This window comes from Dipteris shenzhenensis, chromosome 18 (assembly GCF_047967505.1).
Source record: "Dipteris shenzhenensis isolate YYH24624 ecotype China chromosome 18, Dip_SZ_1.0, whole genome shotgun sequence".
NCBI classification, from domain to species: Eukaryota; Viridiplantae; Streptophyta; class Polypodiopsida; order Gleicheniales; family Dipteridaceae; genus Dipteris; species Dipteris shenzhenensis.
In genome coordinates this window covers 25,356,550-25,369,603 of record NC_141613.1, presented here as the reverse complement: position 1 = coordinate 25,369,603, position 13,054 = coordinate 25,356,550, and the positions used below count along the sequence as shown (strand labels likewise).

General features: G+C 41.9%; 1 protein-coding gene across 1 annotated transcript in view; it reads right to left on the bottom strand.

Annotated features, from left to right (window-relative positions):
• Positions 1–11,742, bottom strand: part of LOC147890998 (uncharacterized) — a 28,975-nt gene extending 17,233 nt beyond the window's left edge. The window contains exons 1-5 of the mRNA XM_087389126.1: positions 11,653–11,742; positions 10,605–11,567; positions 7,678–10,562; positions 6,719–7,517; positions 6,447–6,530 (exon numbers count right to left, since the gene is read on the bottom strand). Coding sequence (XP_087245252.1) covers positions 6,447–6,530; positions 6,719–7,517; positions 7,678–10,562; positions 10,605–11,567; positions 11,653–11,742 — 4,821 coding nt within the window. The remainder of the gene's footprint in view (positions 1–6,446; positions 6,531–6,718; positions 7,518–7,677; positions 10,563–10,604; positions 11,568–11,652) is intronic.
• Positions 11,743–13,054: the final 1,312 nt, after the last annotated feature.

The window sequence follows — 13,054 nt, the reverse complement described above, 5'->3', positions numbered from 1 at the left end:
CCCCCCATCATGAAGATAGCACTTTTCTAGAGTTTGGAAAGTAGAATATATAGGGGAAAAATAATGTATGCTTAGTGACTTTAAGAAAAATTCCACTTCATGTGATAGCTTCAGATCATCATGATGCTACCACTTTAGTTCTACCTACCATGTATCTCTCTTTGTCTTCTAAACATGATTTCTCTCTTCTTAGTATTGATCTCTCTCTTCACTTCTTTTGTTGCTTGCAAACCCTCCTCTTTATCTTTGTTGCAGCCTCTGTGCCATTATCCACCAATGTGTACTACATTGTTTTTTGCCATTTGTTTACAAAGTTGTAGGCTTATGCATTAAGCTAGTCATCACTTGTCATCATTTGTTTACAAAATTGTAGGCTTGTACAACAATCTAATCATTACTTGTCTTCGAAATTGTGGACATACACACTAACCCAATCATCAATACTTCCTAGCTTATACAACAACCTAGTCATCACTTGTCATCCAAATTGTCATCCTATACAATAGCCCAATCATCACTACATGTCCTACACAATGGCCTACTTCTTGGCTTATAGAAGGGCCTACTTCTTACCTCTGCCTCATCCTCATCCTCATCCTCAGTCTCATCATCTTCATTGTTGACACCTCCTTCCACATCATCGTCTTCTGCTCCTCCACTTGCTCTTGCTTCTTTAGCATGCTGGGCCTCTCACAAGACTGCATCTCCATCTCGAGGGCTATTCAACAAGCACACATCTTAGAGGATACTACATCCTCTAATGGTTGAATTTGAGCATTGCAAAAAAGAAATTGCAATTTGGAGATCTTACATCAATAAAGGGGATGAATTCCCCATTTTCTTCAAGCATCTTGAAGAGTAAAGAAGTCTCATCATAACTATTACTTATGGTGCTCATTCTTTGATTTCTTCCCATTTTTCTATCACGTGTTTTTTCAATGATTTTTTGCCCATTTGGTAAATCTAAGCGTGATGATGATCATTGTTTGAGACTTATATGTGTTTGATTCTTTGATTGAAATCTTATTTCCACTTTAATATTCTAAACTTGATGAAGCTAAAAATTTGATGTCAGTCATCAATCCTTCAAACCTTCCACCTCTGATTTCTTTTTTTTGTTATCATTGATGTTAACACTTTATATTATTTCTAGAATTTCTCTACTATAATGCATATCTATTTACCACACTTTTTGTCTTTGATATCCTCCTCATCAAATATCTTGTATCCTCTAGACAATTTTATTGACTATAGAGACTTTGGTCACTTCTTTTTAATATTGTCTTACGGACTATTGATTGATGTCTTGCTAAGATTATGTCTAATGTAGGTACCCGATGCTTGCTTGCTATTACCAATATTTCATTTACATATGTGTTTACATTTCATCCATTCGGTGCTTGCAAGTTCTTGAATTTGATATCCACTTCATTCATTTGATGCTTGCAAGCTCTTGAATTTGATATTTTTCTTGCATATGAAGCCTTGTTGCATTTTAAATTTGCATGTCCATATAGTATTCTATATGCTTTCTTCATAATATCATTACTCTTTGATGCCAATTTAATTAGAAACAGACCCTTGGGTGTAAAATTGATGCACATGTTATACGTTTCAAAGATTTTCCCAAAATTGTTATACCATTCAAATATGTTCCCAAAATGTACTTAGAAAAATTGTTATACCTTTCAAACATTTTCCCAAAATGAACTTATAAATACATCCTTTAATGTTGTTGAACATGGTGATGAAGAGTGCATTGAATTTTCATAAACATTTGAGCTCAAATAAGCTCAAAATGTATTACATAGTTCTTGAATGTGGCACATGAATTGAGTAATGTAATGATGAAAATTGTGCATGAAAGTGATGGAATTATATTCCCCTTTTAGTGCATGAACTAGGCCAAATGTGGCTCAATAAACTGACCAAGGAATGATCTTTGAAAATTTGGGTAATTTCTAGCATGTAACTACTCTAGCTAAGGCACCTACAAGCATAATAAAATGTCACTACTCTAGCTAAAAATAGGATAACTACTCTTACTCAACTAATTTAGCCACTTTTCGGATGGATACTAGCAAGAAATGAAATAAATTAAAAAACAATTTTGGTGGGGCAAAATGGGGATTTTTTCACCCCATTGTAGCCCACCATAAGTTAACATAAAAGAGATGGGATCTCTATAACAAAAATCCTCAAAGCGGCATGAACATGTCTAGCAAAATGTATTACAAAAAATCCCTAGAAGGGGGAAGAACATATCATTCTTCAATGTGTGAGTACAAAAATTCCCTCAAGGGGGCATGAATGTATAAGGCAGCAAGAGCAGTCATACGAAATTCTAAAAAGGGTAGGTATATAGACTCATACTTGCATCCACCTCCATTGACTCTAGGCCCCTCGCCTTCTAGATCCCTCGCTCCCTCTCATCCTCTCTACATCCCTTGTCTAGGGTAGGCTACATGCAACATGAATGAAAAGTTTATCACGTACATCAAAAATTGCATAACTTAATAGAAGATAGCTATATTATGAAAGTAAGAGTGACCAACAACTTCCCTTGAATGTGGTAATATCCACAATCAAGATGAACTCCCTCGCTCTCAAGCTTGTCAAAGAGACCCTAAGTATTATGTGCATAAGCATAATTATACACATCCTTGGTTAGCATAGGATCAACCACACAAGTTTGCAACAACAGTTGTTCATGAGAAAAGAGAAGGGCAAGAATAGGTATGAAAAAGAATACATGTAAAACAAAATACATTATCTGACAAGATAGTGGGTAATAAAGATACTTACAAAATACCTTGTGAAGGGACCCGTGTAGCCACTCCCCAAGTGGAAAATTTTGACATTTTGTTGTCAGGCATGTGTCACCTTTTGCAACTGGATCCAATTCTCAAGGTTCTCTTCTTCTCTTCCTTTGTCAAGTGCCAATCCTTGCAAAATACATGAGGGCGTGATAGTCTATTTTTCACTACATCTCAAACCCTTAATCTTTGTGGTGAACCACATGTAGTCTGGCATGCACCTCTGTAGGTACTCTACCATAGGAAATTCTCTATAGAGCACATCTATGATATAGTACATCTTATCAATAGCTTGATATCTCCAATCTTTAAATAAGTCCTTGTCAAAGACAAGGCTCATATACCGCATCCGCGACATGACATGGGATCCTCTATGACCCATGACAATCTCTTATGTCATCCTCGAAACACGCAAGACCCTTATGAGGAGGTGTCCAAAATGGTGTACCTGAGATTGTAGTCAATATGGCTGATGGTTCTTGGGTCACTGTCAAGGTCACAGTGCGCAATCATTGTGGGGTCCTACTACAAAATGGTCTCGAAGTCATAGTGCATAATAGGGTGGGGGTGGGTGTCTCAATAGTGGCCTACCTATCCCACTAACTGGCTATGTATCGTTGCAACTGACATGCATGGGGTCAGCAACCTCATTGTCCCAACAAGAACCCTCTCTTGTAGTCCTAGTCATCCTCTCCTCCTCCATGCCAACGACGTGTAGGACCCTTGGATGACGTCTCAGATGGAGGGGTTTGATGGCGGCAACTAGAGTCCAATGGCAATGACTTCTAGTCCCTATGTGAGTCGATATCGCATCATGCTGCTTTGAGGTGACTATAGATCTAAATATGCTGATAGAGACTCATCATCTAAAATACAAGAGACTAAATAGACCGACAGGAGGACTTGATTACATAACTACACATTAACAAGACCCTACATCATTATATCTTTCTAATGAAAGGAACTTGACATGATAAGTCAAAGGAGGTAGACGAGAAAGAGAATATGCACCTGCTAGAAGAGAGAATATGAAGAGCCACCCTAAACAATGATAGAGAAATATAGCAAAATACCTACAAAACTAACGTAGCAACATCCTTAGATTTATATAATACATAGCCACCCTAATCAATGATAGAGAAATATAGCGAGATACTTATAAAAGGAACAAAGCAACATCCTTAGATTTATATAATACAAAGAAGACGGATGAAGTTTAGAAGAACAAGCAAGCCACAAATTGAAAGGAAAAAGTAACTTTCTCCATTTCTCTCTCTCTTCCATATATGGTTTGTCCTAATGATTCTTACTTTTATTTTTTCATGAAATACAAAGAGGAGTGGAGCTCCAAATGAGAAAGAAGAGCAGATTCGAGAGGTAAGCATGCTCCCTCTTTCTCTATCTATACATTTTTGTTTGTCTTCCATCATTCTTTCTCCTCCATCTCTCTTTTGCCATCATCGTCTTTCATTCTTTTGTGAGAATGAAAGAGGAGAGAAACTTGAAAAGAGAAAGGAGATGGCTTGTTTGACTAGTTTTCATGAAAATAGAAAAGGAGAAGAAATTGGAGAGATAGGGGGCAAGGAAAATTAAACATTACATATGAAGAGCCATCCTAAATAGTGCTAAAGAAATAGAGCGATTGAAGTTAGTGCAAGTATCAACAAGACAACCTTAGAAAGTCATAGACAAAACAAAAATTATGCAATAATATGCATGGAGGGCGATCGCTGGGCATATCACAAGATGTGGGAAATTGATTTTCATCATAACAAGACAAAGGGACCACTATAGCCTTGCTATATGGGAGACATAGGGATATTGTAAGCAGCACTAAATGTGAGACATCTTCAAGCCAAATAAATATTTATTCCTCGTGTGAACTTTTACCCTTTGGTCGTTACAAACATCAAGTTATAGTGCCTCTTTTTGGCTTGCTAAGGGTCTATGGACTCTGAAGAGATGGAGAGTCTTTTTTGCTAATCAAGATCATTGTTTAGTTTAGAAGTTAGTTCATTTATAAATTCACTAGAATATGAAGAGCCACCCTAAACAATGATAGAGAAATATAGCAAGATAACTACAAAACTAACGTAGCAACATCCTTAGATTTATATAATACATAGCCACCCTAATAAATGATAGAGAAATATAGCGAGATACTTATAAAAGGAACAAAGCAACATCCTTAGATTTATATAATACAAAGAAGACGGATGAAGTTTAGAAGAACAAGCAAGCCACAAATTGAAAGGAAAAAGTAACTTTCTCCATTTCTCTCTCTCTTCCATATATGCTTTGTCCTAATGATTCTTACTTTTATTTTTTCATGAAATACAAAGAGGAGTGGAGCTCCAAATGAGAAAGAAGAGCAGATTCGAGGTAAGTCATAGACAAAACAAAAATTATGCAATAATATGCAGAGGGCAATAGATGGGCATATTACAAGATGTGGGAAATTGATTTTCATCATAACAAGACAAAGGGACCACCATAGCCTTGCTATATGGGAGACATAGGGATATTGTAAGCAGCACTAAATGTGAGACATCTTCAAGCCAAATAACTATTTATTCCTCGTGTGAACTTTTACCCTTTGGTCGTTACAAACATCAAGTTATAGTGCCTCTTTTTGGCTTGCTAAGGGTCTATGGACTCTGAAGAGATGGAGTCTTTTTAGCTAATCAAGATCATTGTTTAGTTTAGAAGTTAGTTCATTTATAAATTCACCATCTTAATGGGTATTTAGTGTTAAGATTAGTCATAGTCTAAGTTTTTGGCCTACATGAGAGGTGAAATATTTTATCATTTAGCTTCTAGGACACCACCTTTAATAGAGCAACTCCCTGCATAGCTCCAAATGCTAGGGAGGCTGCTGAGACCACAGGGGGCTCTGCAATCAATTTTACATCCCCGCATGTAGAACAAAGCTTGATTTAAAAATTATCTGCATACTCCAATGGCTTCACAACTTGCACTTTCCCCCTCTCCACCAATGGGAGTGTATCTTTCCTCCCAACAGTCCAATGCTGGGCTGGATTCTGTGTTTTCAAGCTCTCTCGGCTGGCATTGGACTGCTAGGGAGCCCTGCTGAGCCAGCTCTCCAACTCCATGGGGCTGCAAATATATCCTGCCAGTGGGGCTCCCCTAGAGCCACTGGCTCGTTTAGGGAGGCCCTCTTAAAAGCACTGAGATAATAATCTTGGCTCCACTCATATTTAATGGACACTCTTTTCTCTCCTCTCTTTTTACTCATCTACCTTTCCCCATATCCATTTACCTTTACTTGCATTTCTCTTTTCCTTAAAGAATCTATAAACTATGGTGGACTACTTTTGCTTCAACATAGCATTCAAAGACCCTTACTCATTCGCATATTGGACAAAACCATTGCATTGCATACATTTAAGCATAATGCACACTAACTACGATAACACAAAAAGCAGGGCCTTGGTGGGATTATCACCTTCTTTAAAGTAAAAAGATGAGGTGATCCAATAAGCTCACTCAACGAGTGACTTGCAAATTCTTACATTTCCAAGAAATTCCAACAAGATAGTGTCTTGAGAAGCAACCTGAGAAACCTGCTTTTTATATCAGTACTTAAGATCCTACTATATTTTGAATTACTTGCACCAGTCCAAACCCATTCGTTTCTAAACTTGGCCTTTTTCTAGCAGAATTATCATCAGCTTTGTAGATTCCCGCAGAAAGCTGATCACACGATTGCCCAACTCAATCTGCAAGGAACAGGCACATCAGCAATTGGCTTTGTGCTGGTGCAAGTATAACTATACTCATGTTGCAGTTGCTAACGTCTTTTGTAATTATCAGGTTACGTTGGCTTCAATGGTGTGTCTGTCCAGCTGCTGGTCTGTTGAAAATTTTCAGGGGCACTGAACGCTTCCTGGGAAGCTTTTAGTCAGAGCTTTGCAGTCAGAGCAGTTAGAAAGTTGCGTAGATCCTTCGCATTCTCTCACCACATAGTAATGACCATTTGGGCACTTGTACCATTGCCCTTTAGCTCCCACCTCATACAGCTTAACCTCTAGCCCATGATTTGCCTCGCCCTTCATTGCAAGGCTTCGTGTTTTCAAGGCCTCCCTGTGTTCAGACTCTTCCCTCAAAACAATATCACATGCCTTCACAGCTGTGGAGAATTCTTTTAGCCTGCATAATGCAGATGCCCATTGAACAAGAGCTTTGATAGCCAAACACTTGTCTGGCCTAGAGTATGTTTGAGATATACTCCCACGTGACAGAAGTCCAGATAGCATGCTCATGTTTTTATTCTTTCGTCCGCTGTCCATGTTTTTATTCTTTCGTCCGCTGTCCAAACCTTCAGCAGCACTCGCAAGGGAACTGTTCTTCACTACAAATTGGAAGAGGCAGATCGCCTGCTCGAATTTGGATTGCAAAGCAAATGTACACCCTAACCAAAAGTGTGCCTCGAAGTTCGATATATTCTGCTTGATTGCAGCTATGAATTTACAGGCAGCCAGCTTGTAATTCTGACTTTTCTGGCTCAGGCGTCGGTTGCCTTCAGTCGTCATCTCAAAACTATCCATGAGGTACCTGTTGCCTTCATTCGCCAGCTCAGAACTATTGATTAGCTTTTTCACATCCTCAATCTGGCTAAGTTTGGTCTTCACTTCATTTCCATATCGGGAAGATTGTAATACAGGGGCTCTGCATGCAGGGCTGCAAAAAGACATTGCTCAGTAAGGCTCTCGATCTACTTTCATCTCCAAGCAAACCCAAACTCTAACCAAGTTCTGGAATGAAATTGAACATATCAAGTCAGAAACATTTCAGCAAGCAAAGAAAATAACATATAGAATTTGGGTGCAACGATGCACACCAGTTTATGGGTGTGATCTTGCTAGACTCGGAGTGTTCCAAACAGATCCAAGTATCGAGTCCACTAGCTTCAAAAATGTGCCCGCAATCTTGAAGCATCACAAATCGGTCGAGGGCCCCGAACTCATCCATCAACTTCTGTGAAATAGGTTCTTTGAAGTGGGGAGAGCATATTCTACAGATAGAGGGACAAATCTCACCGCACAATCCCAGGCAAGGATGCCCACACTCAAGCATCAATTCACATGGCTCATTGCAGCAAGCTCGATCACAGCGCTCGTGACACTGCCGGGTGCAATTGTGATGCTTGCATTTCCACGGACACGGCTTCATACAAGGAACACAAAGATCACCACATTTGTGTTGACAATGGCGGTGTGAGCAACGCCTGCGGCAAGGCATTGAGCAGGGAGGGCAGACTTTATGGCAAGCAGATCTACATCTATGGCCACAGGGAAGTTTTCTGGCACAATTTTCACGACATGGATTGTGCTGTTTTCCTTGTTTGCAAGATCCACAAGTACCTGTGTAAACATGCTGGCAGTCTGGACTAAGCATCCCCCTGCAAGGCTCTCTACAAGTGTAATCTTGGGGATCCTGGTGGCACGCCATCATTGCCGAGTGGCCACAAGGCAGATTTCTTTCTACCAGCTCATGGCAGACAGAAATGCATGTTTTCCCGCACCCACTAGGGCATTTGTGACCGCAGCTTAGAGTTTTTGGACATGGTTCCCTACAAGTAACGGACTGTATCAAGGTGGAGCAGGCAACACTTTGAGAATGGCCACATCCTGGAAGCTCCTTGGAAAGCCACACTTGACATGGAGGACACTCCGTGGAGCCATGGCACAAGCTTCCACATGGATGACAGCACCATGGAAGCTTTTCAGGGCACTTTTGAGGGCATACAACACTGTTATGATCACCTGGATGACAATGTAGTGGACAAACATGGCCACAGTCCAGCTGGTGATCACAAGGTTTGTTGCAACCACCATCCGGCACTTGTTGGAAATCATCTGGCCTGGAGATCCTCATCTCTTTTCCATGATGTTTCTGACAAGTTAAAATAAGCTCGTTGCCATATGATCCAAAGCTTTGTAGATCTTGAATTACAGTTTTCCATAAATCACTCCTGTCTGCCAGGAGTTCTCCATTCCCAAAAATGAAGAGCCCATTTCTGGCTCTAGATAAGGCAACACAAACACGGTTGGAGATGCTCAGGAAACCTATTTTTCCAGGACCATCCTTTGAAGGAATGCAATTGCTCCTAACAAGAGAAAGGATGATGATATTGCATTCCTCCCCCTGATAGTTATCAACAGTGGTTATGCGAGGCATTTGGCTTTCATCACTCCAGGAATGCACTCCTAACTTCATGGTTAGACGCTGGTGAATTTCTTGTACCTGGCCCTTGTACATTGACAATACTGTGATATCGGTGTGTGTATAACCCTGTTTAAGGAAATAAGCGCACAGCTCCACTATAAATTTTGCTTCCTCAATATTCACTTTCCCAGTTTTATCACCACCTTTCTGTCCCTCAATTGCATCATGATTAAGAAAGAACACACTTGACCTGACACCCGTGATAACCTCTCTGGATAAAACAGAAGCATGATCTTTCAACATTGGATATAGACTGGAAATCAGCCTAGAGATACAAGGCCTCATTCGCCTCTGCACCTCAAGAGTTACATACTCTAGTCCACTTCTGACCAACCGCTCAAACAATGAGACATCCAGATTGTGGTTCACAGCAAGCTTGTACGCAGCAACAGAAGGCCGGAGCTGCAAATGGTCTCCAATCAAAATCAAGTGCTTCGTAGAACTAGTTAAGCAGGCCAGAATGTGGCTCTCCAACACTTCAGCAGCCTCTTCCACAATGGTTATCTCTGCTTGTAGTGATTCCAGCATCGTATGGTAGCGCGCAGCAGCTGTGGTTGTCATTCCGACTACTTTGGCACTTGTAAGTAGTGAAAGACGAATTTCATCATCTATCTCCAACTTCCTTTTGCAGGCAACCTCATAGTCAGTAGAAAGTGATGCAATAGTGCGTTCAGCATTGTTTTTTATTTCTTCCAGCCAATGCTGGTGGAGTTTCGTCCGGGGACGCTTATCCAAGGACCACACATCTGCATAATTTACCAGCATCTCCAGTGGCCACTCGTGTACTTGAACAGAAACCATCTCATTTGGAATTACACTTATGGTCTTTCCTTGAAGTGTTTCACCATCTGACCTGCTCTTCTGTCTTGCATCTGTCTTACTTGCATCTGTCTTACGATTAACCTCAAAAACTACAGGTATCCTAGATGTAACATTACCAGAACTGTCTAGAATCCCATTGCTCTCAGGAGCTTTACACTCAGGTACACACGCCCAAACCGATTTAACCTGTGACTGCAGATAATAACCATTTCTATTAACATTCATTCTAAAAACATTGTAGGCATTGTGCACTGCAAGTTCAGGATTGCTCTTCTCTTCCGGTTCTCTATCCCCTTCATTCACCCATATTTGTACGACTGTTTTTGGATCACAGCCTTGATAAAAGAGAGACTGGATTTGCTCCTCTGTAGCAACACCACGTAATGAGCCCATGGTAGCAAGTTTTAGCTTCGTTCGGTCTACTTGCTGAAGAATTTTAGCCTCAAGCTCGTTTTTTTTCTTCCGAGCTTCCTTAAGCTTTGCTTTATACAACTTATTATCAGACCGGTTGTTCTGCTTTTTGAGGAGTGTTCTCAAGTTGCATTCTGCCAGCTCATCCGATTTTGATTGTCCACCTATCCTGATCACATTCTTTTCTTGACCATATATGGCCTTCAAAAACTGGTCTAATGCATGATTAGTATAACACACAATGAGAATAGGCCCTCCTGCCGTCTGCTCACGTGGAAGAGCCAGAAGTGGATGGTTCTTGTTCACATGGGTTGGGAGAGCCAGACGTGGACGGTTCTTATTTACATGGGTAGGGAGTGCCAGAATTGGACGGAAAGTAGAGTTCTTCAAGTTTTCCAACAAGATTTTCACAATCAAGAGGCCAACGAAGGTTTTACCTGTGCCAGGAGGACCCTGAATAAGGGCAAGCTTCTTGGTCAAACCGTGCTTCAAAGCTGCAATCTGGCTTTTGTCCAGGGAGGACGTCCATTCAGGCCAATCTTGCAGAATGTGCAATTTGCTGGTGGGCAACTCCTCCCGCAAACTTGGAAAAGCACATTCAAAGTCGTAAATATCTTGTCCTTTCCGGAATTTGATATAGAGAGGTTCTTCTATGGGAGCTGGTTCCACAGATATGAGGTGCTCTTTGAAAGGAAGGTTGGCCATTTCAGGTCTCTGTAGAGTCTTAAGAACATGGAAGTACGCCCCAAAATAAGCAGCAGACGATTCAGCCATTGTGTATTCGACGTTAGATTTCAGTCCTTCATGGGATTCTTCCAGGAGCTGAACATCAACCAAATTCCGGGACAGAAGCGTTGGAGAATCATTGGCAACGACTGCCCATAGGAATGTCTGGAAGTCGTCGTGTGAAATGCAGAGAAGAGAGCCATACATGAGGCGCTTTGAGGATTCCCAATCCGCCACTCTTCTTCCACTGACACGAAAAGATATGCGGTGCACAATGGCCTCTCTCCCACAGCGATCGCCTACCAGTCGCGCACTCGAATAGACGTAGAGACTGGGGTCTCTGCAGTTGCGGCGAAGCTCATTGAGGCCATCCCTCATTGGTGCAATGCAATCTTCCTGCATCAATCGGAAATGAGTCGCTAAATGTGCATCAACGCTTGGACACCTTGTTGGGATTGAGTTCACTGGCAGCTGCCTGATACTTTCTCCAGAAAACAGCTGCTCCATTGACGGAACGATTGGAAGATTTCTGAAGTCCTTGCCCTGCACAAAGAAATGCATACACTGTTTGATCAGAAATCGCGTTTAGCATTAAGCTTACGAAGTTCAACCAGTATGAGATTCTCACAAGTGAACATGCATCTATATTTTGATCGTCCACTGCATCCAATCTCGGGGGGCTAACTAGCAAATCGTTATCGCCACGATGTTCTTGCATTGCTTCGAAAGTATGGAGCTAGTGCTGTGGAATCAGAGACAATAATCTGTCACGAAATCTGTTTTGTTGTCTGTCAATCAGGAAATGCAGGCGATCAGATGGTTTGATTATGATCGTTATGACGGAGCTGCTTCGTCTTCGGAAAACTGTAACGCTCGATTTCGATGCGGTTCCTCCTCCTCTTCTTCAATCTTGGGTTCCTTTTTGATCGCTCGCTCGATCGATTTCAATGCGGTTCCTCGTCTCTGTTTTCCGTCGATGCTTGAATCATCACTCTTCGCTTCCAGTGGCGTGATTCATCTGTCGATCCTTGAATCACTCTTCTTCCCAGTAGAAGTAATTGATCTGGTGCTGCGCGCGCGAAGCTCGCTAGCTACACCTGCACACTGCACAGCACAAAACTATCTTCTCTCTCTCTCTCTCTCGCCTTGTTTCTCTGTTTGTGTCGATGCTTGATCACTCTTTTCCCTCCCCAGCTGCGTGCTTGATCTCGTGCTGCGCTCGCGAAGCTAAGCTACAACTGCGCACAGCAAACTGTCTTTTTGCAATCTTAGCAGAAGACCTTGCATCTGTACGCTTCGCTTCCTCCTTACACGCGCGCCCTCCCTCTCTCTCTCTCTCTCTCGCCCTCTCGCGATCGCTCTTCCCTCCCCAGTATTGAGCTTTTTCAAATGGTTCGAGCGCTCGTAAATGCCGAGTTAAATGCACACCGATTTCCCTCTCTGTTCACCACCCTCGTGCGAGCTCCTCTCTCTCTCGCGCCTCAAACCTTCCTTGCTGCTTCCGTCGAATGATTTGCGGCATCTGTGAGCTCCCTCCAGAGCCTCCACTGTACTTGGGTGTGTTTGATATCGCGCGCGCGCTCTCTCTCTCTCTCTCTCAAACACTCTTGCCTCCGGTGTCTCCACTGTACTGGGTATCTGATATCGCTCGTAAATATGCACACCGATATCCTCGTTCGTTCTCTCTCTATCTCTCTCTCGCCTCAATCGTTCTTCCTGCTTTGCTTCCCTTACCCGTAAAATACCTTTGTGACTGCGCGGCGGCGTCGCCTGGAGCGTGAGATTCACGAACCGAACTTGGAGCGTGAGATTCACGAACCCGTAAAATACCTTTGTGACTGTGCGGCGGCGTCGCCTGGAGCGTAAGATTCACGAACCGAACTTCGAAGATGCCGGCCTTTTCGTTTTCAAAACTCGTCGAATCCCGATTTACTTTTACGTCATTCAACAATCTACTTCGAAAAGCTATCTCGGATCGAACGTGTTGACAGAAAATCATGAATTGGAGACGGCTACGCTATTGAAGTGTG